Source organism: Nelusetta ayraudi, unplaced genomic scaffold (genome assembly GCF_046127955.1).
Source record: "Nelusetta ayraudi isolate G7.1 ecotype Tasmania unplaced genomic scaffold, CSIRO-AGI_Nayr_v1 ptg000042l, whole genome shotgun sequence".
Taxonomy (NCBI): domain Eukaryota; kingdom Metazoa; phylum Chordata; class Actinopteri; order Tetraodontiformes; family Monacanthidae; genus Nelusetta; species Nelusetta ayraudi.
In genome coordinates, this window is record NW_027466092.1 from 10,811,304 (window position 1) to 10,838,407 (window position 27,104).

A 27,104-nucleotide genomic window follows, 5' to 3' on the forward strand; every position below is an offset into this window, starting at 1 on the left:
CCCCCACCAACCCACCCTCGAAACACACACACACACACACACACACACACACATATTCACTCTTCCTGTCTCACTTTTGTACAAGCGGTACCAAAAGTAAAAACATGAATGACAAACCGCCAGGTTTTTTTTTGTTTGTTTTTTTCTGAATATCACCGTAATTCAGTGGTATTACTGTCAGATACATTCCTCCCGACACCTCTGTTTGATACCTGTGAGAATGGGAGGAGAACTCTCTTCCCACCCTGAGTCTAGAGAAGCAGGGAGCAGCTCAATATTATCAGTTTGTCCCACCCCTCCTCCTCCCCCACCTCTGATGTTGCAGCCTTTCTTCATCGTTTTCTTTTTGTGCATTAAGAGGGAAGGGTAACACCCCGCCCCCACCCCCCCTGGATGCCGTCTACTCACATGTATTTTTATTTCTAGCTGGAGAGAAGAAATCAGGACGCAAAAGCGAGGCGTCAAGCTGAGAGTATTGAGATGCGCCCTGTGTTAGCTACCTTCCCGCAGCCTCCCCCCAACCCCGTCGTGCGCCGCCGCCCGTCTAAGAGTAGGACAGGTGGGAGCCGTTGGAGATGTGCGACGTGACGGAGGTGCTGCGGCTCAGGACGCCGTCGCCGGCCCCGGCTCCTCCGGGACCTCCGCCGGACGCCGTCCTCCTCAGGGGCTGGGGGCTGTTCCTCAGGGCCATCAGGCTGGGCGCTCCGCGCACAGCCAGCCCTCCGCCGCCGCCGCCACCGCCGCCGCCGCCGTAGATGCCCCCCTGCGAGGAGGACGAGGAAGAAGAGGAGGACGACGGGCCGGAGATGGAGGGCGGTGCGGGCGGAGGCGGCGGCAGCATGGCCAGCGACTGGGAGGAGGAGCGTGAGGGCAGGTGATGGGAGAAGGGCAGAGGGTGTGGGTGGGCCAGGTCGCCGCCGGAGCCACGCACTCCGGCCCACTCCCGCTCCCTGTCCTTCTCCCGCTCCCGGTCGCGATCCCGCTCGCGCTCGCGGTACAGCTGCGGCGTGCTCTGGTGGTGGTAGTGCTGCGGCAGGTGGTGGCGCTGGTGGTGGGAGGAGGAGGACGACGAGGAGGAGGCGGAGGAGGCGGAGGAGCGCGACGAGTGGTGGAGCTCGCGGCCGTCTCGCCCCAGCCCCAGGGCCAGTCCCAGGGCGTGGGAGGAGGAAGAGGAGGACTCGCTCCTGCGGTCGCCGCTGCTGTTGTGGCTGCGGCGGGAGTGGTGGTGCTGCTGCTGCTGCTGCGGCGGAGGCGGAGGCGGGGCCACGCTCTGCGGGTGCAGGCCGTGGCTCCAGTGGCCGGCGGCCGGACGGGAGCCGGAGGGCGGCACGTTGGAGTAGCCCTGCATGGGGTAGGCCTCGCTGGGGATGCCCGACAGCGCCATGTTGCTGAAGCCCAGGCGGAGGCTCTCCGAGTCGAAGGACTCGATCTCGGTGGCCTGTCGCTCCAGCAGGGTGCGGATGCGTTCCGAGCGCTCATTCTGCAGGGAGAGCATCTCCTCCTCGATCTGGCAGGAGAACACAACAAGCAAGATTTTTAAATATGGAATCACCTCAGAATTTGCAAAAAAAAAAAAGAAAAAAAGATCAGTTTTGAGGAGCTATGGAAGCGTATTGGTGCCATACTGAAAAAAGATTTTTCTTTGACTTGTAGCACCCATATTATTAGTTTTGTCATAAGTTCAAAAAAGCACCTTTGTTGGTAAACTCTCTACTTATATGACTCGCTATGGAACTGTATTGCTGCCATACTAAAAAAAAAGGGCTCAGTATCCCTTAAATAACGTGAAAATAATAATTTGACCAGTTGATCAATGAGGAACGAAGCTGCTTCAATAGGGTCAAATTCATTCTTCCTATGGTACAAGCCCATGCATTTAAAAATCCTCCTCACATTGCACATACTAATATTAATGTCATTAATGGTGCTCAATAAGTTCAGGATCCTACCACGTCTCAAACCAAACTAACCAAGGACAGTGTAATTGAATCGTGCAAACAAGTCATAGTGCCTTGCTCATGCCTCATTTCGTTTCTGATTTGTTGTCATGAACTAAAATTATCTAAATGATCTAGTAAAAACTGGAAACTTTTCGTGTAATTACATAATTCTCAGTCTTTCATTATCACAAAATAACCAGAAATTATCTTGTAAAAATGCGAAAATCATCACGTAAAAACAGGAAACTTTCACATAGCTACGTGATACTGAGGCCTTTTTCTTTGTTTTGTATGGCAGAAATTCAGTCCTGTAGGGAGTCATCAACTTTTAAACAATATGACACATGCATCCCCCCAAAAAAAGATAATATAGGTGCTACAGTTAAAACAAAATTGCTCGGAGAGGTTTAAATTAAATCACCAAACTTTGCGGTTACTCTTGCAAAGTCCTGCAAACAAAGGCTGGGACAGTTGCTACAGGCTTGACTCTTCTCATGCCCACCGGGATTCCTGAAAACAACCAGAAGAGCTTCCGGTGTTTGAAGTGTGTTTGCAGTGTAGGACACCCACCCTCTGCTCCAGCAGGGCCCGGCGGATGGACACTCTCTGCTCCAGGTCCTTCACCTCTCTCTCGTGCTGCGTGTCCGTGTGGATCTTGATCTTGCTCTGGTAGGCGTTGAGCAGCTCCAGCTCCTGCTGCAGCTGCATCCGCAGCACCTTGTACTCCGCTTCCTGAGTCTCATCCAGTCGCAGCTGAGAGGGAGAAGAGGAAGAAGAACACTATGAAAACAGGTTCTGACAGGTCTTTGAAGATCGATGAATTTGAATCTTGTGTTAAGGAGGGCAGAAGAGGATCAACTTGGAAAGTAAGACGGAGGGCAAGACAGGGAGATGCTCAGCAGAGATGGCTGTTGTTTGTTGTTCTTTTTTCCCCTCTCAATTTGGTTTAATCACTGTTTCACTAGTTGTAATATTATTTAATTAGCAACACAGAGAATAGCTTAAGTAAATTAAAATGTCATTAGAATCACCAAATTACACACATTGTGCACTAAAAAATAATGTGATGAAGTTGATCAAATCAAATCCGTAGAGAAAATGTCAAAAGAAATAGTTGTTTAAACTTGAACAGGTTGAATGAGAGCTACTAGGAGTAGAAAAGCACCAGAAATTCACAGCAAACCAAAAAATAAATAAATAAATAAAAGCAAATATATACTGAGCATTTAAATGGAAGATATTTTTTTTTTACGTACTGTTTTAAGATGTTTATTGTAAACTTTTGACAGCAGCACTTTCAAAATTCTACACTGAGGAACAAAAGCATCTCAGTCTGACTTGTGAACAGGTTATAAATTGATAATCGATTATTTTATTTTTGATTATTGTGTTAAAGGTTCCCCGTGACCCTGAGCTCGGGACTAAGCGGGTATGGAAAATGAATGAAGGATGAATGAATGAATGTGTTAAAGGTTTTACCTGTGTGTGTGTGTGTGTGTGTGTGTGTGTGTGTGTGTGTGTGTGTGTGTGTGGGGGGGGGGGGGGCATTGTGGTGCTCCAGAAAACAGATTAAAACTTGCCTCTGAAGAACTTCTCATTTCAAAGGTGTACGTTTCTGAGCCGAGAGCTCACGTTTAATCAGCGAGTGGGACGGCGTCCAGGAGAGACTTTTAAACACAGCACGGCAGGATGTGCGGATGGACAAGGGCAGCAGGGATTTACTGGGCTTCCGTGGCTCGCTGCCATGTGAGGCAATTTAAGTAGCCCAGTGTGTTATGTCATACACGCAAATCCTTTTCCTTCTATGTTTCATTCATTTGAAAGCTTGAAGGGCTGGTTTGTTGTTTTTATTTTTACTGTGTGTGTGTGTTTCTACGACACAGAGGCCCTGTTTCAGGGACAAAAGAGATGCTAATTTAAACTGAGGTGGATGGATGTAGCAGCTGACTGTGTACTATTCCCCCCACTAACAGCATAGTATTAATGTAATTTGGCATCATCATTAAAATATTAAGGACAGACCAGCTGTGAAAAACCACATTTCTTCCTGTTATTGTTAAAACAATCAGATGCCGTTGCAAAAAAGAGGGTGGAATATCGTGCTTTTCATCCTCGAAGGCCCCATAATATTCCAATTCTAAGGTTTGTACTTGTCGTTGTAGACTCCGCTATATCACAAAAATGTAAAAATATGTATTAAAAAATACAAACAAACTACAGAACCAGCAAATTTAGCCCTTTGTTTACAGCCTCCCACATAACGCTGAGTTTTAGTTTCCTGCCAGGTCTGACGCTGTGCTCGACCTTCCACATGTTAGGAAGAGGACAGAAAAAAAGGGGTGGACCAAGCCAAAATAGTAGGGGTAAAGCAGTGAAGGATGTACTTCTCCGCTCTCACTTGTGGTTGAGTTGGTGATGTGAACACGCACAATATGGGAGCTTTAATAAGTTTCTCCTCTTTTCCTGTTGTGATTTTCTAAAAACGCACTTCTATTCTTTGCCCTGGAAAAGGATGCACCGCTTGAGTCGTGCACCACCATGACATCTGCTTCAGCAACTCTGGTGGGGTTGGGGGTGCAGGTGTTCCGAGAGAGGACTTGCACAGGACTGGATACATGGAGGGGAGCGCAGGGGATCAGCTGCTACTGCAACCACCGGGTCTTTGGGTTCAGGACCAGAGAAGACAGTGTGGGGCCAGGAGGAGGCTCATTGGCGGGAAGGCGGGAAGGCAGGAAGTCAGGAAGGCAGGGACGGGACGCCAGCCGGTCGGTCAGTCGGCGGTGTGGTGCGGGTGTAAAGTGGACGACGTCTCCTTGCCTTACTCACAGCCTGTGTGGACAGCATGTCATTGATGGAGTGGTCGTACTGCTCGGCCAGGATGGCCAGCTTACGGGTCTGCTCATCCTTCAGCCGCTTCAGCATGGCCTTGTGGTCCGACTTGGGCGTGTTCTCCAGCAGGTGGTTGCGCAGCGCCTTGTACTGGCGGGTCTGGATCTTGCAGGTGTCCTGGAACTGCCGCTTTATCTGCAGCTCTTTGGACTGAGAGAAGGGTGGGGGAGGGTGAAGGGGGTGTGAGGAGAGAGATCAAACAGCTGGGAGAGGGGGAAATTCTGCTGCACTTTTACCAAGAAACGCAGTCATTATTGAGACATGTTACTTAATAATTGCTAGCTGATATGTTAGAAAAGCACAATTGTGAACAAAAACGGAAAGTTTAAATAGGTCCTGAACTGACCGACAGCCACTTCAGTTACTAGTACTAGCTACTTACCTTACGACTGAATTGACCCTGTCAGAAAATAAATCGACTTCCTAATATCTGCAGGACATTTTTATTGTGCTTTCTGAGAAGGTAAAGTGTGAAAAGAAAAGAAAAAACTGTCAAAGTAAAGGGTTATGTTATAGAATACTCTCTGGTCACATAGATTGGTTTTACATTTGTGTTTTAATTATGTTTTATAATTGCGCATTCGCTGTAATTTTGTGTTTGAACTGTTTTATTAGAATTGCTTTTATGATGTTTTACTGTGGAAAGCACCTTGTGCACCGTTTGGCTGCTGTAAGGTGCAATACAAATAAAATTTGATTGATTCACTAGGTCCATACTGTCTTCTTGGAAGTGATATTTAGTATTTTTGGGCTCGACAGGCCTGATGATGCTCTGAGGGAGACGGGAGTTTGCAGTCAGCACTTGAAAGAAATGAGGCCCTAATGTCACTGTGTGAAAATAAGAAGATCCTAAATATAATTTGGTCACATGTTGCTTCAATAAAGGCTGATCAGCTGCACAACTTGGATGAATGAACGGCATCAAACTGGGTTTCATCTGGATGTGACAACATGAAAGCTGCAGTTTACCACCCATTCATTATTTTAAACTGCGCTGTGTTTCTTTACGAAATGCATCCCCACATTAGATGTGAATAACCTCACAGTGCAAGTTGGTGTGTGACTTCAAGGCTGCACTCTGCAAACATTTTTAAGAGAGAAGCATGCAATGTTTAAAAGCCTGACGAGGAGTATTGACTCAGACAATTTGAAGAAAATGCGTAAAATGAAAACAACAACTTCTCGATTTCATCTTCGTGCCCAAGACCTCCCACTGAAATGACTTTTTGTTTTTTGTAAATATAGCTGACAGTTACTGAAACAGAACTGAATGCCAAGAAACATTATTCAAACGTACTATGTAAGTGTCAGTAATGTGTGTAACATTTTAATTTGACCGAGGATGTGAGGCCAATAAAGGTTCTAAACTACGAACCTACAAAAATATGACTTAAAAATAATAATGAAAAAAGACAGGAGCTTGCTGCCTTTTCCACAGAGGGAGGGGCAAAACAAGACGACAAGTGTGATGATAGAGGAGGAATGACGATGAAAATGAGGAGGGAGGATTTTTGTCTCTACAAAATTGTCCAATAAATTAAGAATTGAAACAAACCAAGACACATAATAATGGGGACAAAAATCATAAAAACAAACAAGACAATGAATTTCACACAAAATAATTTATTTTTTTGTATATAAAGAAACGTTTTTGGACAATTTTTTTTTGCTTTTTCATTTCCATGCATGCATGCAGCGATATGCCGAAACTCATGCAGCTAAAAATGAGAATAAATGGACAACAAAATGGCTGCCAGGCATGATGCAGTACTAACCTAATAAATACTGCATATATTAAATAATTTGATATAAAAAGAACTCAAGAGTGATATAAAATCTTTGATGGTGACACAACGAAACAGAATACAAACATGTAAACATACACAGAGGAACTGGAACATATATCAATGGCAATAAGGTACATTCAAACAAAACAATGACTGAAATGTGGTTTTTAAGCGAGGCGTCCTGGATGTGGGACGCAAATAAAGAAGTGCCCTACTTTTTTGTTCCCTCGGGGTCAAACACAGTTGAGTTTCCCCCGTTCAGTATTAATCCCCCACATAAACGGCTCCATTCAGCGGAGCATATTTTCATTCTAATCATCCCCAGACTGCAAATTCTAAGGCTTCAGAAAACGATATTTGGCTCCTTTGACTTCATCTATTTTCAGGCGTTATACTTCAGAAGCGGGTTTTGCTTTTCAAGTCCTGAAATTTGCAAGTGCGCTGGACCAAAAGGTCAATCAGCTGTTTGGACAATGTAAACTGGGCAACTTTTGAACCGGTTCAAGTAAGAATGCGCCACATTGCATTCCACATGGTCAAATGTCATTTTCCCATTCATTTTTCAGACTAGCGGTTTGGTTGAAAACCAGCCGTTCATCCCCCTTTCCATTTGTTGTCCTTTATTTTTTTGGTGGGGACAGTGCAAAACATGAGACGCCGGCTGTGCTCAGATATCTTCTCTTCATACGATCAAATTGAAAACTTCTACATTCAGTAGCCTGCATCAATCTTTGGACGTATTTCTTATGATTGTATCTCAAAAGATTGTCTCTATGGCTTCATATGTATGGAGTTACATTTAAATAGTTGTATTTCACTTGAACTCCAAAGCTTGCTTCTACCATCAACCTAAGATATGTCACTTCACCTCACACTTGTGCAAAACACCTTCTGACTAGGCACTCGACTGGAGTCATTTAAAGTTTATAGGATCATAAAAGTTATAAATGGGATAATATTTTTTTTAAATAGCAACTATTAGTATTAGTGCATATATTGCAATTAAAATCTTATTATCTATTATTTCTAAAATAAAGATGTCACTAACTGGGAATATAATAAACTCAGTTCATTGCACTGAATGAGACCCAGGACATATAGAAATATAGAGTTTCAGCAGAAGAGCCCAAAACTTCATTCTTTGTAAATCACATCATGGAAGCAAGCTAACTATTGATTATTTCATTTAAAACACACCAACTGTGCTTTGAAGAAATGAAACATTCCACTGTGGTCCAAGATGCTTTTGCTGCCTATTGCACATCTGACTGATTGACAGCTAGTGTTTAGGGAGCTGTTAGTGAAGTGAACCTTTTATTCACAGTATTCCACTAAGGGATGTCAAATTAAATACCATTGAACACTGTAATATTTTTGTTCTCGGCACTATGACGCTAGCGCCACCTACGGAATAAGACCCCCTTAAGATAAAAATAAAAAACAAAAATAAAGATTGCACAGTAATGGTCGAAAAAAATAACCAACAAAACATTTGTCTTGCAAACGAAGAGTAAAATAATACAAAAATCAAAAGAAACTTTCCAGGAACTTTTACAAAAAGCACGATAATGAAACTTCACTGTGTTTGGGCAACAGCAACCGTCAGTCCTGCTGCATCTTTCTGACATCACAAACTGTGTGTGTGCGCGTGCGTGGAAGTGCTTCACCGGCTAAAAAATATCACTTTCAGCGACACGTGTGCACGTTTTGGTCATGATGAAATGTGACACAAACATCAACCAAACCAAAAAAACAAACAAACAAAAAAAGGGAATCATGTGACAAACGAGACGCCTGAGCGTCAATCAAACAAAATGATGGACAAAGGTCAATGGATCATGGCTGTGGTCACACACTCATACGCGCATACACACACACACAGACACACAAGGCCTTTCACTGAACTGGCCTGGTTCTGGTTCTGGTTCTACCTCCACGGCCGCAGCTTCCCCCGGACGAACCTCCCCGACGAGGTTCTCCTCAGGCCGCACTCCCACCTCCCCTCCTCCCAGAACGCCCTCTCCCTCTCCTCCCTCCTCTTCCTCTCCATCTCCCTCTCCCTCCTCCTCCTCTCCCTCTGCCTCCTCTCCCTGACCTCGGCGGGCAGCAGGCGGGGCAGCCGGCTGGCCGCCTCCTTCCTCAGGAGGCCGGCGGACTGCAGGCCGGCCCGGGCGGCGGGCGGCAGCTTGCAGACGAGGCGGCGCGCCAGCGCCAGCACCAGCGAGTTGGCCAGGTCGGCCAGGAGGCCCAGGGGCCGCCGGGTGAAGTGGCGCGCCCACAGGAGGGCCTTCGCGAGCGGCGAGGCGCCGCAACGGCGGCTGGCCCGCTGCTCCGGTGGGAGGCTCCGGAGCGGCACCGGGATCTTGGAACTGCGCGCGCCGCAGTCGCGGCCCGCCTTGGGGAACATCTCGTACAGGCTGCGCTCGGCCACGCTGCCCAGGAGCGACTGGCACAGGGCGAAGAGCGGCCGCGGCAGCCGGAAGAGCGCGCGCATGCACAGGCGGTTGAGGCGGCGCGGGGCGTGCTCCAGGAAGCGGCGCGCTGGCCGCACCACCAGCACCACGGCCAGGTAGAGCGAGAGGAAGAGCGACGGCGAGCTGAGGAAGGAGGCCGACACCAGCACGGTGGGCACGTAGTAGAGGCCCAGCCGCAGCGACAGGCCCAGGCTGAACAGGCCGCTGGCCCACAGGCTGAGCTGCAGGAAGGCGGCGAAGGAGAGCGAGCAGCACGAGCGCAGCAGCAGGTAGGCGAAGAAGAGCGCCAGCAGCGCCAGCTCGGCCGACAGCAGCAGCGACGGCAGCGACGGCAGCGGCGGCGAGCGCCGCAGGGACAGCAGGAAGACGGCCAGCGGAAGCAGCGTGAGCAGCGAGGGCCGCGCGGCGGCCGACAGCGAGAGCAGCAGGCAGATGGCGTGCGAGAAGAGCGAGGGGAGGGCGGTCTGCTGTGGCGGCGGCGGCGGCGGGGCCGGGGAGGGGCCGATGCCGGGCCCCGCCTCCAGCTCCTCAGACGTGTCCAGGAAGTAGAACTCGGACAGCTCGTCCAGCTCCCGCCGGCGGTGGCGCCGCTTCGCCGGGGAGGTGGAGGGGGAGTAGTAGGGAGAGGGGAAGGGGGAGGGGCAGCCGTCGGCCTCGCCCCGCCCCTCCTCCTCCTCCTCTTCCTCAAACTCCTCCTCAAACTCCCACTGAACTCCCTCCACTTCCCTCGACTCTGGCCTCTCCTCCTCCTCCTCCTCCTCCTCCTCTCCCACCTCCTCTTCCTCCCCCCTCACTTCACGGTCGTCCTGCACCTCCGCCCCCTCGCCACCTCCTCCTGCCGCCGGGACACTCCCACCCTCTGCTTCCGTGTCTCTGGAGTCGACTACGATCCCACCCGGCTTCACCTCGCCCCCCCCCTCGACCACCTCCCCGTCCCCACCCACCCCCCCTGCTGCGGCCTGGCTCTCCTCCTGCTCATGCTCCTCGGGAGACCCCTGGTCCCGGTCGCCCGCACTCACTTTGAGGCTCTTGGGCTGCTGGCGGACCTCCATGGCGTGCTTCTGGCGCAGCTCCTGCTCGCGCCGCTTGTTGTATTCCATCTGGTTGGTGAGCTCCGTCTGGTGCTGCGTGCGGATGAGCTCGGCCCGCGTGTGCTGCACCAGACCCAGCTGCCGGAACTCCAGCTCCTGCGTGGACTCGTGGTGGCGCAGCAGCATGGCGCACTCCAGGTCTTTCAGGGTCTGCTTCTTGTTCAGGTCCTGCAGGAGCAGAGAGAGAGAGAGAGAGAGAGAGAGAGAGAGAGAGAGAGAGAGAGAGAGGAGACACTCAGGAAGCTGCGCCAGGTCTCTTCTCCCACCTCTGGTGAATCTCACCCCGGGGTTCCTGCTCATTTGCACTGACAAAGTTTCAAAACTCTTCCATGACCTTTCAAATGACCTTACCGCAACCTATAAATGCAGAATTTTCCTACTGGAAGGTCCGGTGCGTAAAATATGGTCTGATTTATGTTTTTTTTATATTGGTAAAATACTGTTATTACTGTATTTATGTAACATACTGTCCATAAATACATTAATAAAACTGTGTATTCGCAGGACAGTAAAAGTCATTTGTCCTGCAAGTAACCTGTGTTGGAGTAGGACAACAAACGAATACCACCAGCTCTTAAGGGAAACGGGCCAGTTTCACAACTTTTCCATTGATTCCAGTGATTTTACAAGACATTTGGAAATTCTTCATTCGGATTAGCCCCTTGAAATTGATCATCTTTCAAGGGGGTCCATAAATGTGTAAATTCCATGACTTTCCCAGGTTTTTCCTCGACGGTGTGAACCCTGCTCACCTCTCGCAGCAGGTCCTGCTCCAGGTTGTGGCGCGCCAGCAGCATCTTCCTCTTGTACTGCCGACACTGGAGCTCGTAATACTGCCTCTGCCGCCGCAGCAGGCCCGCCTCCTCCTCCGCCTGCAGCTGCTGCAGACACTCCTTCTGGTGCACCAGCCACTCCTGCTTCTCCCGCTTTGGCGTCGACTGGTTCTCGTTCAGTTCCTGCAAAAGGGAACAAACGGGACTCTTGAAGGTGCAGCGCTGGTGCTGGTGCTGCCTGGAGAAGCACTGTGAGAAAAGATGCGCTGCGTGTGTTTGTCTCTGGCGTGATGTCCGGGCTGAACCTCTTTGAGCTGCTCCTTGCGCTGGCGGTACTGCCGTTTCTGAGACTCCAGCAGACTGGTCAGCTCCTTCTTCTGCTGGGCCAGGATGTGCTGCTGAAACTTCTTCTCCTCCGTCAGGACGGCCTTTGTCTGAAGGGACGGAGAAAAAGAAAAAACAGTCTGGTGATTACAGGGAGAATGGCACGACTCAGCTCCGGGTACTGGGGCCAGTTTAAAATTCTGGCAGCCTGAGATCGAGCCGTCGCAGTAATACTAAACAGTAGGGATGCTAACAATTGATTGATTATCAATTAATTGTCAATTCAGAATTCAATCGATTAAATGAAATTAGTCCCAATTAATTGAACATTTTTTACACAGGTAGTTAATATCATTATAATGTGATGGTTGTTATATACCTAGAACAAGTTACTTTTAAGCGAAACAAAACAAAACAAAAAGTTGAGATGTGAGCCATTAGAAGTCAAGGATAGGAGGATAAATGTTTGGGGTGTTTTTACTGTTCTCTAATGTAAAAATGGGTCACACTGGACCCTCAACATAATTTAAAGGTTAAATAATGTGTTCCTGACACATTTTTTATTGTGAAATTTAGGTTCTCAGGAAAAATCGCTGCTAAGGTCAATCAACTAACGATTAATTAATTAATCGATAATTTGCATCCCTACTGAACCCTTTCCTGGTTGAAAATCTTTCCTGGGCTCACCTCCTTCTCCATGATGACCTGGTGCTTCTTGGACAGCTTCTCTCCCTCCATGGAGAAGCTGTTCCTCTGGTTCTCCAGCTCCTTGTCCAGTCTCAGCTGGTGCTCGTCCATCTCCGACTTCAGCTTGTTCTCCAGGCCCATCAGCTGCTTCTGGTGCTGCCGCCGCATCCTCTTGTACCTAGAGAGGTGAGTTGAAGCTCTCAGATCCATTCTGATTTTGGTGCTCCTGCTATGGACGTTTTTAGACGGTCATGTTGCTCAAGTTTTACGACTGGCTGAATACATCGAGACGACAGGCACGTTTCCCTCGACGTGACGCATTCACAAGGCCGACCAGCTCACCCTGACATCTGCTCCCTCAGGGCCGAGCCCTGCTCGTGTTCCTGGATCTGACGTGTGACCAGCGAGGCCGTCCTGATGGTGGCGAAATGGTCTTTGCCTCGACGGCGCCTTCCTCCTCCTCCTCCGCCGCCGCCACCGCCTGCAGAAGGGACTTCCTGCTGGGAGTCGACCTCTGGTTGATAGGGGTCATCGTAGATGTTGTCGTGGCTCTAAAGTGTGGGGAGTGAAACGGAATGGAGGGAGAGTCAGTAGAGTTTCTCAAGGGGATAAAAATAGAAAAACACCATTCAAAAAAAAAAAATAAACAAAGAAAATAGAGTTGTGGTTTCCCAGATTAGTGTTTGACTGACCAGTGGGTACTGGAAGGCAGCATTGGCTCATTTGCTAGCCTGCAGCTGTATTGCTGCAATTGCCCTTAATACACAGTAGGTGGTGCAAATTTACAATGGTGCAAAAGTGACTTAAAGGAGTGCAACTTCCAAGGAGGAAGTTACTACAGCAACAGCAAAAAAAAATTGTGAAAGACTTGTTGGGGAAATGAGAGTTTATAGTCTAAAGCTGGACATGCACTATAGGACATTTCCTTTCCAAATTGTACTGTCCAAAGTCATGACTTAGGTGGTCAAACGGCAGAGCATCCTGGCAAATGAAAATGATTAAGACTTATTTGTTAAAGTAAGTTTCACAAGCAATAATGCTTAAAATAAAAAAAGGGGGTGGTGGTGGGGGGGTGCACAACTGGACCACACAGACCTGAACATGGCTTGAAGACTTGGACGGTCTGGCTTCTACTGTTCTTAACTTAATATGATCTAGATTCCACTTCCTTTTCCTTTTGTTGTTTGCTGTCTGCTTTAAACAGGACTGGTGAAGGACATATTCATGAAATATCCATCTGATTGACTGACTGACAGACTGACTGACTGAAGATCATGAGCAGAAGATAATGTAGTTACAACTGCTATTAAAATGATTTCCGCTGGACCCTACGGAGGACAGCCGGATGAAGTTCAGGTGCAGGGCTCACTGACCAGGGGTTTGTGCAGGACGGAGCTGTTGGAGGTGACCGTGTGCTCTCCCTCCTGCATCATGGCCATCTCTCCGCTGTCGTCCGAGCCGTCCGCCAGGCTGTTGACCGAGCTGCTCTGGGAGCTGGCGCTGATAGACATGGAGGGCAGCGAGTGGGAGCTCTCCATGCTGTTGACTGTGCCTGTGCGCAGCATGTACTGTTCCATGTCCTGGAGGGGAAGAGGGACGACGGGAAGGTGAGGAGACCAGAAACAGCCAAAAAGCAGCAGTTTCATCGAATCGCAACGTTTGACGGCGCCTCCACCTGCTCCCTGTTCCATTTACACCTGTCGCCCAGTGAGGTGCACCGCAGCAAACACACTACAACCAACTGGGAGGAGGTGATAATGCCAGAGCTTCCAATGGAGCAACTGTGGATTTTTGTGTCTGCAGCCCGTCCACCTCCAGTGTGTGTAGATGTGGCCCTGAGTTCGGTAATCAGGAAAGCAACCTCAGCCTGGTCAGACTAGAATATTTACTCATTAAGAAACCTTGTGATAATAAATATAAATAGTAGCACTTATGTTTGCCTTATGTTCACTGTTGAACTGTATGGAGATGTCAGGTAGGTGCCATTTATACCAGAGCTCAAAAATAATGGTTACCTGTGAGCCACCATCAAACATCCACCTTTCTTTTAAAGATTTGCTGTTTTCATTTTCAACATTTATAGATGTATTTTTCCCTTTCACGTGTGTGGCACAAAAACCAGTCAGAAATATCAAACTCAGGAAGTGTGAGCTTGGTGTGAAGCAGACCGAGTGCAATGTCACATCCTCCCGTTCTTCCCTTTGGTGCGAGAGAAAAATGTTTAAGGTGACATGACCTATAATCCCTATATGTTTACATTAGGACGTATCCAGCAAAAACAGGATGAACAAATCTTCCACATTCCAACAGCAGAAGAAGGTTTTCAGGCCAAAGTAGTTCATGCTTTAAGAGACCATTGAAGCATTTAGCATCACGAGAGCTCAACTAACGGTAGCTCAGGTCGTGTCAGTGCTGACCTATTTTAAAGGATCAGCAATGATAAAGCTATTAAAACAAAAACAGTATCCTCAGGTCACATCTGTTAGGATGCGGTGACCAGAACTCTGTGGAAAACCAGAATGAATAAATGGGTCAATTACAGGACTGCTGCTTAACGCCAGTGTGATACAACTTGAAGAATCAGCTCATCTCTAATACACCTCAAACAGCAGCTTGAGGGAAATGAATTTAGTAGCTCATATTCAAAAGCATGAGGTGCAACACAGTTTCATTGAGAATAATATATCCCGGGTGGGAAGTGGAATTCGGTCTTTCCCCAAAGCATTTTCTGACTGAGCCACGTAGGACGGGTTGACATCAGTGGTCAGTCCATTTTGAAAAGTCAAGTTTTTATGACAAACAAAACTTGCATCTATCTACACTTTCTGGACCTTTCTTTTCTCTCCCGCAAGTCTGCTGCTACACACCCACATTCAAAATCACTGTGTGGTCCGTGGTGGCAGCAGCAGCAGCAGCAGCAGCAGCCACAAAAAGAATGGCTTGCAGACATGATTATGCGAGTGCTAGGAAAGGGGTTTCCATGAAGGTACACAACTTGAATGCTGTTTTTGCAGAGGAGCAACCAAACTGAGGAGAAATTCACCTGCACGAGCTGCTTTGCATTGCAATATGCTGCACACGTCTGCAGGAATAATAGTGGGTTATCTAATATAAGCAATACAATCAGTACTGCAGCAATGGAATATTATTTTTTTCAAAAAAGGACAAAAAAAGGAGATTGTAATGCATGCAATGCAAGCAAACACATTAACAATGATCGTATAGACCTGACTTGCAAATTTGATTTGGCTTTAGTGGGTTTTTATGTCAGATGCCCTTCCTGACACATGGAACATTCAAGGATATTGTACATTTACTGCATTAGGCCATTCTAGAGGGTGACTGACATAATTTAGTGATGGTACCTCAGACTTCTCAAAAACACTAACACAGAGTCTGCCTGGCCCTCCTAGCAAACCCGTTTCAACGACTGATCCTTCTTCCTCATTTACAGTGAAGCTGCTATTTAGTACCAGCACCACAGCTGCTGAGTGGCCTCAGAGGACGGCGAGCCCATTGCACTCGTTCATTCCTCCTCCTCACCTCTTCTTCCTCCCCTCCCTCTGGTGCAGGACCGTTGTGGGCCTCGTGGAAGAGGATTTTCTTCATCTTCCGGTACTGAAGGTTGTCCAGCTCACGGACGGCGTCCTTGGTGCGGGCGATCAGGTCCATCACTACAGTCATTGGCCGCTCTCTGCATAGGAAGTGGTGCTGTGCGTACAGGGAGGTTGGGGTGAAAGGTCAGAGTGGGTGAGCAGCACAATTCCAGTTTAAAAACAGAAATAAAGGAGCCAGAGCTACAGGCTCTGCTTGGCCAGTGAACTCACAGTCTGTTTTTAGACGTGCAAGTTTGAACATAACCGCCACTGACCACAAACTATGTGTCATTTTCATCAAGATTGTTGTTACGCAGTGCAGCGACGAGAGGAAACTGCTCTTTCACAGACTTCTTCCCACATGTTCAACTCCAGCTCAGTTTTCCTCCCATCTACCTTCAGGTGTAGCGCAAGCAAAGTAGCACCACAACGTTAATACGACAATGACCAATTCACAGTGCAAAGCTCTTTTACTTCTATTATTTATTTATTGTATTATTTTTGCAATGTTGTATTATCACTTGTGTGTACTCCCCCTCCTGTTGCTCTTATGACACCTGATGCTTTTTATACCTTTACTTTTTTTTATATTTAATACTGATTCTCTTGACTGCACCTTCATGCCATTGCCTTCTCAGTTTTCTTGTACAGGGAACTGTAGAATGACAATAAAAGTCTTGAATCTTATGTTGGTTTCTCACCAATCTACCAATCATTTGCCTGAAAAACCCTCCGCCCTTTTCTACAACTGTATGACGTGTACAAATGTTTTTCTGATCTGTTGGCTTTGGTGCCTTGGAGGGCATTTTGTCCAGATAATATACCAGCACAGGTGAAGGTTCCATCATTCCAGCCTTATTACAGTTTTTAAAAAAAGATGACTTGTTTAACTGACTGATAAATGTACAAATACTGCACAACACATTTGTTGCACAAGGCCAGACACTCTTCCTACTTGCTACTGGTCAAACTGATGCTCTCACATCAAATCTCTATTCAACGCTTCCTTTTGATGGTGCTCTTTGTGGTTCAAATGCTCTTCAAATTATTTCAAGAGCAGTGATGTGTGACCAGCCTGTTATGTCTGCAGCTGCTGAAACCAAAAAGGAGACCGCTATTTTACGGCTGGTTGCATGTCACTGGGGCTGAAAAGGAAAAAAAAAAAGAAAAAAAAAAAAGGGGGGGGGGTTTTCTCCTTCCTCCTGCGCTATATTTACACTTCAGCTTTCCTCATGCATGATCAGAGAGATGCACTCCAACAAAGAGACAATGGCACGCCTCTGCCCGCTCTCATGTTCAACATCAAACGGCCCTTTTGATGCCTCGCACCTTGAGCAGTACATCAGAGGTAGGTCTGTCCTGGGCGATCTTCTGCAAACAGGAATCCACGAAATTGCGGAAATAGTCCGACCTGGTGACAATGAGAGGTGTTATCATGAAGCCAGAAACTGTCACACAGTGCAATTCAGCTGTATCAGGCAATAACCTAATTTTTTCACACCAATAGCCTTTAGTGTTAAGGCCGCACCAACCGAGACCGAGACGTTTTCAAGACTAGAGAGGATCGAGATCGAGACAAGGCCAAGACACTCGGTGCTCAAGACCAAAATAAGACCAAGATTTTATATAACAAAGAAAAATAAGAACAAACCAAAAAAAATGACCAGGATTTTTTTTTTAATTCAAGTTTTCTTCTAAATTCAAGAGCAACATCTCTTTTCAGCACGGTATCTTCTAATTTTCTTCAACATTTTGCTGCTTTGCCAACTATTTTGAAGCATTTTCAAAAGAACAACTTTGCTTCAAAGTGTAGGGGACATGGTGCAAATGCCCCTTTCTCCCTTTCATGTCACTACGGCAAAAAGTTAACTGCACCAAAATCAATGAATAAAAACCTCTGTATGAGTTACTGTTTCATTTATTTATCGAGGTTGGTTCCACTGAGATCAAGAATGTCTATTGTCACCTGTTCATTTGTCAAACATCACCAGTTGTGTTTCTGCATGAGGAAAAAGGAGTTTGTTTTCTAACAGAAAATGTCAGTTATCCAAAATGAATCAGCAGAATTAGCAATTTTTCCTACAAACTGCAGTGACCACTTGAAATAATGAGTCCACTGGTGTTGCTGTGTTCAAACTGGTTGCACAGACTGTGTTCGGCCGAGTAAAAAAAGCCCTTGAGCAGCAGAAGCAGGAAAAAAAAAAAGAGTAAAAAACAAAAACCATCCCCATGAACAATGTTTACGAGGGACTCACCAGTGATTAGACTGCAGCACAGGGCTCTCATTCTGGGCGATGTGGTATAAGGCACTCATTGCATTCATGTTGAACAGAGGAGGCTTCCTTTCCGCTGGGGAGTTGCAATCACGACGCAGCGTGACGCAGACACAGAGTGGCAGATAAAGAGCCGCGGCAGTGTCAGAAAGACCGTGGAAGAAGAGAGGAGGACAAAAAAAGAAAACAGTTGAGCGTTCTCAGTTTTGTGTGCAAAACTTCAACGTGTGCGAGGGCCGTTGCCAGGCCAGGCCGAGTCCTTACCCAGCTCTATGCAGGTTATGCCAAGTGACCACACATCCACCTTCCCGTCGTACTGACCCTCGTCCATGGCCAGAATCACCTCGGGGGCCATCCTGCATCAGGGGACACGACACAGCATTTCAGCCACTACCAGTTTCTGTGGCTTCTCTAAAGGTGGACCGACAACAGGGGGCGCCACCTCGGGCTTTGCAGCCCCTCCCGACCTCTAAACGACCACATCGACGGACAGAAACAATGTGAGGAGGATGAGGCTGCAGCGATTCACAATGGAATATGGAATCAACGTGTAGAATAATCATCAGTTTGCGATGAAAATATTATTTCGTCATCAAAAAAAAAATCTAACATAATCCTCCAAACAGGATATGCAGTTGATCAGGGTTTAAGCCCAAGCTTCATTCTGCTCTTTGTTTTAAATGCATCAGAACGACACTCATATTGAGAGTCGTCCGTCTGCACACATTTTTAGAAAACAAGTAAAATATTATTCCCCCCCCCCCTGCTTAATTTCTGAAGAGCTCATTGACCAAACACACATACTTGTTAGAAAGCAAGATATGGGACCTTTAAGGTTAGTGTGCAAGAAAAACAGGAAGTCTTCCCAACAGGGGGGGGAATAATACTTCTTACCACTGCGTCTCTAACCCTGAACATAATCAACTCCCTCTTCTTTAACTCCACTCCTGTTGGCAGCAGCTAAACAATGCATTTAAATCAGGTGAACTCCCAGCAGTGCAGCCTCCAAAAGTGATTAAGCACAGTGACTATACATTCCTGTTTGAACTGTCAGCCGCGGCGTCCACGGTGGAAATTCCCTCACTCTAATCCCAGCGACTACACACACGAGGGACTGTCACAAGAATCTGCACGCATGTGAGGTGTCAGTGTTCATCGCCTTGATAACAGCTTTATTTAATTAGCCGCCGATTGTATTTATAGAGTCAGAGCCGGTGGCAATTTGTCACTGCTGCTTTCTATTAAACACGTTCAAGAGCTGAGATGAGTGTGCGGCGAGTCACTGGAAACACAGGCAGTCATTTGTTTTGAAATTGAGCTGGTGAAAAAAAAAATCAAATAGAAAATGCCTCTAGAGCGATCAGGAGCATGCACGTGGGTGTGTGTGTGTGTGTGTGTGTGTGTGTGTGTGTGTGTGTGTGTGTGTGTGTGTTGCTGTCTACTGTGCCATAATTCACCATTGTCACTATTTGTTAGACTGAGTCCTCAGGGCAGCTACCTGGGCTGCGTTCAGACTGCAGGTGAATCTGATTCAAATCAGATTCCTTCTCAAATCCCATTTTCAGGGCTGACTGTCCACAGTGTCCAAATGGGATCTGGCTCTGTTCAGACTGGGCCACATTATTGACTCATCTGACACCTTGCTGTAGCAACGACGTGGAGCGGCGCGTGTAGTGTGTGACGTCACATAACTGCGACGGCAGCAAAAACTAAATGGACTTGTTGATCCCTGCCCTGGAGCTTGGCTTGACTGGAGCGACAGACTCTCTCCACAGACTGATGAGCCAATGAGTTTCCTCCTCTGTCCAGGCACAGCTGTTTCCTACTTCTTCTGTCTGCTCCATTACGTTACAGCTCCACACCTCCACCTGCGCTCTCTGGTCTGGCGCATTGGCTCTTGCATTGCGCAGAGGGACGTCACAGACAGTCAAAACCCATCGCTGTGTTTGGAGCTGTTCAGACTGAGACGCACCTGTCCAAATGCCATTTCAAACGACCTCCTGAAGGTTGTTTCAATCCGTTTTGAAAAAATCGTATTTCACGTGGTTTGTGACTGTTCAGACTACAAAAGAGCCGTCCGGTTTCAATCTGGATGGGCTAGAAATCGGATTTTGGCTGTCAGTCTGAGCAGACTTGACTTCTTACCAGTAAGGAGTTCCCACAAAGGAGTTTGCTGGGGCGACGATGGAGGCGGAGCCAAAGTCTCCCAGCTTGACCTGCCCCGGCTCTGTTAGCAAGATGTTTCCAGCCTTCACGTCCCTGGTAGGGGAGGAGGGGTGGGTTGGGGTGGACAGAGAGGAGAACGTTACTGCTTGTCAAAACATAAAAAAACCCAGAAAGAAATAAATGATAATTGAAAAAACAAAAACACAAAACAGCCTACGGAACAAATAAAGCGTACATTAAAGAATGTCGTTAGAAGCAGCATGAGGCACTGAAATGTTCTGCAGCAGCGTGCGAGCACATACATCATTGCATAAGGCTGCGATAGGCAGAGAACAGTTTGTGCTCTCTGCTGTTAGTTTTGTCTCTCATCGGATGTGTGGGCGAGGAGAGTGGATACAGCTGCCTTGAAAAGGGTTACCTGTGAATCATGTTGTGTGAGTGAAGATAGACCAGTCCCTGCAAAGCACCATGGGTAATGGCAGCTATTTCCACTTCCTGGAGGGGTTTCTTGTGAACTGAAAGAAAGGAGGGATTTCTTCACTGATCTTCCGTTTGAAGACATTAACGCTGCAATATGTTTTGGTCCATTTAGAACAAACCTTCTAAGAGGTCAGAAGCTGAGCCCAAACAGTACTCCATCACCAGCTGCAGGAGAGGTACAGAGAGAGAGAGAAAGAGAAAGAGAGAGGGGGAGAGAGTCAAACTGCATGCTCTTGAGCACTGAGGACATTTTCACCCGTGCTCGACAAAGATGAAAGGAACTTAAAGCGAAAGAGAATTCAGGACCACCGTTAAGGCTTGAAAGCTGATTTGAAAGTCAGGTGCAGCCAACAAAACTTGTGGACTTCTGTCTGTTGTGCATTAAAAATGTTTTGCTGAAGAAATAACTGAAGGCAGGTATCTATGTTTTTCCTATTTTATTTATTCTCTTCTTTATGTTTAAATGCCTTTTTATTGCATGTTTTTCCAGCAATAAAAGAATGTACTTCGTTGTCATTGTTTCCATACAGTGACAAAAGATATTCCATACTGTGGAGGGTCACGGAAAAAGTAAGTAAGAGGAAAAATGGAAGGGGTTGTTGCTGTTTATAACACCCACGGAACCTTCCATGGCTGCTTTCACGTGCACATTCTTTAAAATTCCAAATTCATTCTAATTACAAATCAGTTTACATGTATTTCATCTCTAGTCACCAAGACCAGTAAAAATGCTCACTCTGAAAAGCATGTAAAAACACAGTGTTTTATTACTGTTAAAACTTGCCACTGGAGCGCCAGACAATAAAAGAAGCTCATGAAACAGCCTTTTGTTGAGGCAGCGGAAACGTTTGTTTCTATTAAAAAATGCATGGAATAATTCTAGTAACGGTGCCACGTGTATATCAGGCACCAACACTGTCGCGCTGTGCATTTCGGTTTGTGTGTGACAAAACATCATCTTCACTGTTTGTCAGCAATTCGCTGTTACAAAACCAGGTTGAAGTCCAGGGCCGTTACAGAAAATGAAAGTCACTTCCTTTAAGCAGGATACAAAAAGTCAGAGCAGGATGTATGGCGACACTAGCGATGTTGAAAGGAATGCAACAGCATGAGACTCACCCATGCTGTGTGCTCTCTCAGGTAGCAGCCACGGTACTCCACTGTGTTGGGGTGGCGCAGCTTCTGGAGGAACTTCACTTCCTTTATGATGTCCTGCCATTTCTGAAGAGAAATAAAAAGATGAGTAAATGCGACTGATGTGAGATCCACAGTGCGGGTGAAGGATGAGAAGGTTGCCAGGTTTTTACCTCATTCGACTGCTTGCCACTGTAGGACATCTTCTTGATGGCCACCACCTCATTGGTGCGGATGTCATGGGCCTGATTGAGACACGACAGAAGCAAGAAATCATCTCCAATATTCACCAGAAATATCCATAACCGCAGACATGAATGACACTTTGTTTTTCAGCCTCAGCCGGTCTCCACTCTCACAGTGACCCGCCAGAGTTGCAGATTTCCAGTCAATAAACAAGCCTTTTCATCCACCAAGCCTGGCCTTGACATACAGCATCAGTTTACTTCTCCCTCTTTCATTTCTCCCCGTCTATCTTTGCCTGACTTGTGAGAAGCTGCCGGCTCCGGCTCTTATTCAGACCAACATTCCCATTTTCCAACACATTATTTCCAGATAAAAAAAAAAAAAAATCCAACAAAACAAAACACAAACATCAGAATATGTGAAATAATGAACAGGAATTTGTGGAAACTAAAATTCACAATGTAATAATACACATGCAAAAGTGAATTGTGCACTGTATGCATTTTAAAAACGGTGAAATGGCTCACAAAGTAGACTGCTCCGAAGCTTCCATGACCGATCTCCCTCAGGTCTGTGAAGAGCTTCTCAGGGTCCTCCCTGAAGAACAGCTCAGCCACCTCCGGGTCCTTCAGGCTCCCGGCCCGCACACTCGAAGGCATGGCCAGCGCCTGGACAGTGCACATCACACAAGCAGGGTGACATTCTTGTTGTTTGTTTTTCTTAAACATAGGTTAACAGGTTGATCGGATACTTTTGTTGATTCCCTTTCACAGAGCTTTTAGCCTTTAAGATGTTTGAGATGGGAAAAAAAGACTGACAGGCAAGTGGTTTTCTATGAGCCACAAAATTAGATACAAATATTTTCCAACATTTTAGTGTCTGCAACACGGCCCGTTGTTTGTGTTGCGGTGTTAGTGGCAAACAGAATGATCTTTGACTGTCAAGACTCGCTGAATGAAAAGCCAGTTTGTGCCCTGCATGGATTAGAAACCCAGGTGCATTTTCATGAAGGAAACATATTGTAAAAAAAAAAAACACTTCAAGAAATTAAAAACAGGAAATGCCAGGTCCAAGTGTTTAAGATTTAGATGTACAAGGGCTGCAGACATGCTACACAGTCACTGAAGTTTATCAGCATGTGCAAAAATACATTTTGCAAATAAGTGCAAGTTATATACAATGTAGCATCTGTTCCCGCTTTGCATGACAACTTATGTGGTAAAACAGAGGGAGCCTGAGTGGCCTAGATGTCCGCCACCCAGTGAGAGGCTGGAAGGCCGGGTCAGTGATGGGACCATTAGGTTCAGGGCATTAGGAGTATTTTGGGAAGCATTGAAATATTCTAAAGGAGAAACTACATTGCCGTGCCACTACAATGGTTTACTGTTACATTATCAGCTGCAGGGATGGAGCTTCATCTTCAGAAAACATGTTGTGAGAATTCAACTCATGAATGGTTCCTTCTTTTTAATGTCAGCTCACTAAATGAGGTCGAGTTACCAGCAAACCGAAAGCAAAAAGCTAATGACACCATATCAAGCATTTATTTTTGTAGTTACCATTGCAAAATTCAATGTACATTTTACATGCTTTACAGGTGGTGCGGTGCGTGTGATGTTTTTCAAAATCCATCCTTGGGCCAAGTTCCACCTCACAGAGTTTATGGGAGAATAAAACTCACCTGCTACCAAAAGGTACACAAGCCAATTTGAGAATATATATATTTAGTATGAACAATTGAGCTGTCATAATAATATCATAACTACCAGTGGTTACATTTTACATATTAATTATTACATTAATTACCTGTCAGATTTTATGAGTTCAATGAACAAACCAGCTTAGAGAAAAAAAAAAGTTTCATAGTGAGTTTAATAAAGCAGTGAATGAAATGTTTGGTGATTTTTATCCAAAATGGTCCCCCCAAAAAACATGTTCATCCTCCTAACTTGATACTGATGTGACATCAGAGTGATCAGCCAACCTGCTCTCTTCGTGTCAACATCAGCCACTGAAAACCCTGTATACCACACGACCACTGACTGGCTCCAAATTTTGCCATTGGTGAAGAAATGGGAGGCTGTGACACACTTATGAGCAGCTGTGGTCGACTGGAGCTCGTGCTCTTCATTATCATTCTCTTGCCTCTCCAAGCAGACAACATCAGCATTACGAGAACACAGCTAAAAAAAGGGAAACCATCAAAGCATTCAGGTCGGCCCTACTGAGGAAAATATCAAAATACATTTGTTGCAGGGATCTACACGCTTGGTGTCGTCACTTGGTGTCGTCTTGAATATGCAGCATGTTCGTAGAACCACAAACTGTTAAGTGTTGTAGGCTGTTATGGCAAAATGAAGGCCTTTTCATTTGAATTCCATAAACTGTAGTTCATTACTTGATCTCATCATCCGGATGACTACTCAACCATGTCCTTAATATTCATGGGCATCTCAATAAATTTGAATATTTGAAAGACTGTATATTCAAAGCTAAATACAGACAACTTGCGGGCAGTAAATGGTTAAAAGAATACAAATGTTTCTTCAAGGATTTCATTTCATTTTTGCAACACATTGCAATGTAAAAAAAAATCTTCAAATGTTCCAAATTTTGCAACAGTCGGATTACAAACTGCACTTTGTTACATTTTGGTAACAATCCTGTCAATGAACATCCAAGGGATGAGAAAGGTTTATCCTTTACTTCTTCAAAACGCTCTACTTTTCAGAATTCTGAAATCATGACAATGACAGTGGACCCCCTCCCCCCCAAAAAAAAAATAAATAAATAATAATAAATAAATAAATAAAAATCTGATGTCTTGTGTGAACAGAACAGCAGATCTAGAAGGAACAGTTATAGAAGCAAAAACATATTGATCAGGTTCCTGTTCATGACATGAGGTCAGTTGTCTACCTGTCACCCATTTTAAGAACAGAGAGGAAAGAAAAAGATGATGTTCAACAATACAGCTTACATACTATCTGACTTCCTTCACACTTTTCCATTGCAGCAGTAAAATGAGAAGCAGTTAGCTATACTAACAAAATATACAACTTGAACCACTTGCATTGTCTTACTAGCATTTTCTTTTTCATTTGTGACAAATCTCATGCCAAAGTCTAACGTGGGATTGTGAACCACTTCCATGATGTAGTCTGTACCTTCACAGCAACTCACATTTTACAAAACAAAATGGCTATGCATCAGATGAGACAGTTCTTTAAAAGAGGAAAAAACAAGGTTCCCTTGCAAATGACAAGTTCTCTGAGTCGTGCCACCGAGAAGGAAACCTCACAATCTATTTTTAAAGAAGCCGTCCATTTCATTCTCAGACACGCGAGAAACAACAGATGCAGCAATTATGTGGCTTGACAAGAAAATAAACTCTAACGTCCAGCATGCAAATACTTCAGCCACTGAGCAACCCGTTTTAGAAAAAAAAAAAAAAAAAAAATACATACATGTATTTAATGTGTGGTGTGACAGAGATATTCATGCAACGCAATGGTCGTCATTAGTGTCACGTTCACTGACTGTGCCTCTCAGCTGAGCGAGCTAGGTGGCTTTCGCACTTGGCTGGGCAATTAGGCTAGGCTATCTTTGCTCTCGCTCGCCGAAGAAATGAATGACACGCATCCAACAGTGGACAACAACAATCCTAAATGACTGGGTGACCAGGTTGCAGGCCAACAACAAGACAACGCGTCAATGTCAACGTCTCCCTCACCGGGAATGTCGGTAATAATAACTGATGGCAGGCGCGCCGTTACACTGCAAACCAGAGACGGAAAGCGCATTGGGTTGCTTCAGCGTGCTGAATGATTTATAACGTGTCTTACCGTGGCTTTTGGGATCCACTGTAGCTAGCACTGAGGCTAGCTCTCTGGCCTGGTTGGAAAATATTGGTCTCACTCCCCCCTTTTCCTCGGCACCAGTGCCTATTCAACACGAGCGAACCACATTCTGTCTGTCGATGCTTTTACTCAAACGCCTCTCCATCCTCGCGCCCCCAGTCGATTGGAAAGCTAGCGGGTGTGCGCGGCTTGACATGAGTCAAGTGGCAGTCAATTACAGTGACAGCAGCTCTCTGACTGACGCCTGCCAGCTAACTGAGCGAGCCAGTCAGCTAGCGGCAGCGGAGCTGTCTCTTCCCAAGAAAATCACGGGCTAGCTCCAGCGGCGGTTAGCTGCGCCGCAAAACCGAAAAACGCAAAGCCAGAGGCTGCCTGCGACGTTGTCAATGGGAAATCAATGTGTAAATTTCCACGGGTCCGCTCCCTGTCTCACGTTGTGCTGTCATTACATTAGTGTTGTCGGCGGATCTCATCTGCAGTTCGTGTTATCCCCATTTTGCTCGACTCCCATCCGTTTTTGTTCAGGACTTCATGATGGCGGAGCGGGGCGGGAGCCGAAAGGAAAACGGAAGCGCTCTTCTTCGACGATTTAAACTCGGACTCTCTGACTGCAACGCTGCCCCCGTGTGGCTATGAATATTCGATTTGTCAATAATCGTTTTTATATGTCCCATCCGTGTAAAATCGACAGGGGAAACTATCATAACGCTGTATAATATTAGAGTTATGTCAGTGTTCGATGTGTATTTTAGGCTAGTTAAGCAATTGGCAAGAAAGCAGGATAAAATAATCGCATATATCTCGCAAAAAATAATATGAAATCGTAACAATGTAAGAATCAAATGTAGGATTTTGGAGGGTTGTCGATTGTATGTTTCTTGCAAAGGAAAAATTGACCTATCTCTCTAAATGTTAAGTCCTTTCGTGTGATTGGAAGGTTTCCCTCTGCCTGCAGGTATGATCTCTTCTCACACAAAGGCGCAACTCACTGTGTCTTTGGCCAGAGATGCCCTCACAATCCACTCAGCATAATCTCTTTGTTGTTCACATGTGAATACACAACAAAAACAAGTATTTTTAGTCTTTGTTGTCACTTTTTCAGTTTTTAGTTGGTGAGGTTAAACTGTCATGAGTTATTACACTCTAAAACAGAATGAAGAAAAGCTGCGGATCCTGTTCCTATTGTCCCTTTTGAATATAAAACCAAGTCTTGTCATCCTCAGCCCTATAGTTAATTTTGTTGTTGTTGTTGTCAGGTATATCCCGTCTGTTCTCCAAATTGTTTTTCCATAGTTGTGGTCTTGCGTGACCCTTCAGCTGTCCTGCAGCAAAAGAGAAAGAAAGAAGATAATAAAATCCTTATGGGTTCGTGCCATGTAGCCCAACGGATTATGCCTCTTAGGCGACCAGATTTCTGATGAATTTACATAACAATGGAGCAGAC

The 27,104-nt window shown here is 46.0% G+C and overlaps 1 protein-coding gene across 3 annotated transcripts; it reads right to left on the reverse strand.

The window, feature by feature from the left end:
* Positions 1 to 383: 383 nt before the first annotated feature.
* taok2b (TAO kinase 2b) lies at positions 384 to 26,280 on the reverse strand. 3 transcript variants are annotated; one of them, XM_076034341.1, is made up of 20 exons: positions 25,646 to 26,280; positions 22,328 to 22,468; positions 21,788 to 21,859; positions 21,600 to 21,701; positions 20,600 to 20,645; positions 20,419 to 20,515; positions 19,980 to 20,093; positions 18,099 to 18,190; positions 17,817 to 17,910; positions 16,891 to 16,972; positions 15,509 to 15,676; positions 13,339 to 13,545; positions 12,308 to 12,516; positions 11,966 to 12,143; positions 11,260 to 11,388; positions 10,934 to 11,137; positions 10,110 to 10,349; positions 4,767 to 4,979; positions 2,511 to 2,693; positions 384 to 1,507 (listed from the first exon to the last, which is right to left on the reverse strand). In XM_076034341.1, exons 2-20 carry the CDS (start codon positions 22,457 to 22,459, stop codon positions 545 to 547), a joined length of 3,525 nt encoding a protein of 1,174 aa, XP_075890456.1. In that variant the 5' UTR covers positions 22,460 to 22,468; positions 25,646 to 26,280; the 3' UTR covers positions 384 to 544. The 3 variants fall into 3 exon arrangements, 2 of the variants coding, with proteins under 2 accessions (XP_075890456.1, XP_075890455.1); XR_012927723.1 differs by lacking the exons at positions 384 to 1,507; positions 2,511 to 2,693; positions 4,767 to 4,979 and adding an exon at positions 6,433 to 8,458 and having other exon boundaries at positions 8,491 to 10,349; positions 25,646 to 26,270; XM_076034340.1 differs by lacking the exons at positions 384 to 1,507; positions 2,511 to 2,693; positions 4,767 to 4,979 and having other exon boundaries at positions 6,433 to 10,349; positions 25,646 to 26,269.
* Positions 26,281 to 27,104: the final 824 nt, after the last annotated feature.

What these genes read in the sequence shown, in the direction of transcription:
- taok2b (XM_076034340.1), bottom strand. Translation starts at nt 22,459, where the DNA reads ATGCCTTCGAGTGTGCGGGCCGGGAGCCTGAAGGACCCGGAGGTGGCT. An exon ending in GTGGCAAGCAGTCGAATGAG is followed by an intron (nt 21,702 to 21,787) that starts GTAAAAACCTGG and finishes ATTTCTCTTCAG; the next exon opens with AAATGGCAGGACATCATAAA. An exon ending in AGCTTCTGACCTCTTAGAAG is followed by an intron (nt 20,516 to 20,599) that starts GTTTGTTCTAAA and finishes CCTTTCTTTCAG; the next exon opens with TTCACAAGAAACCCCTCCAG.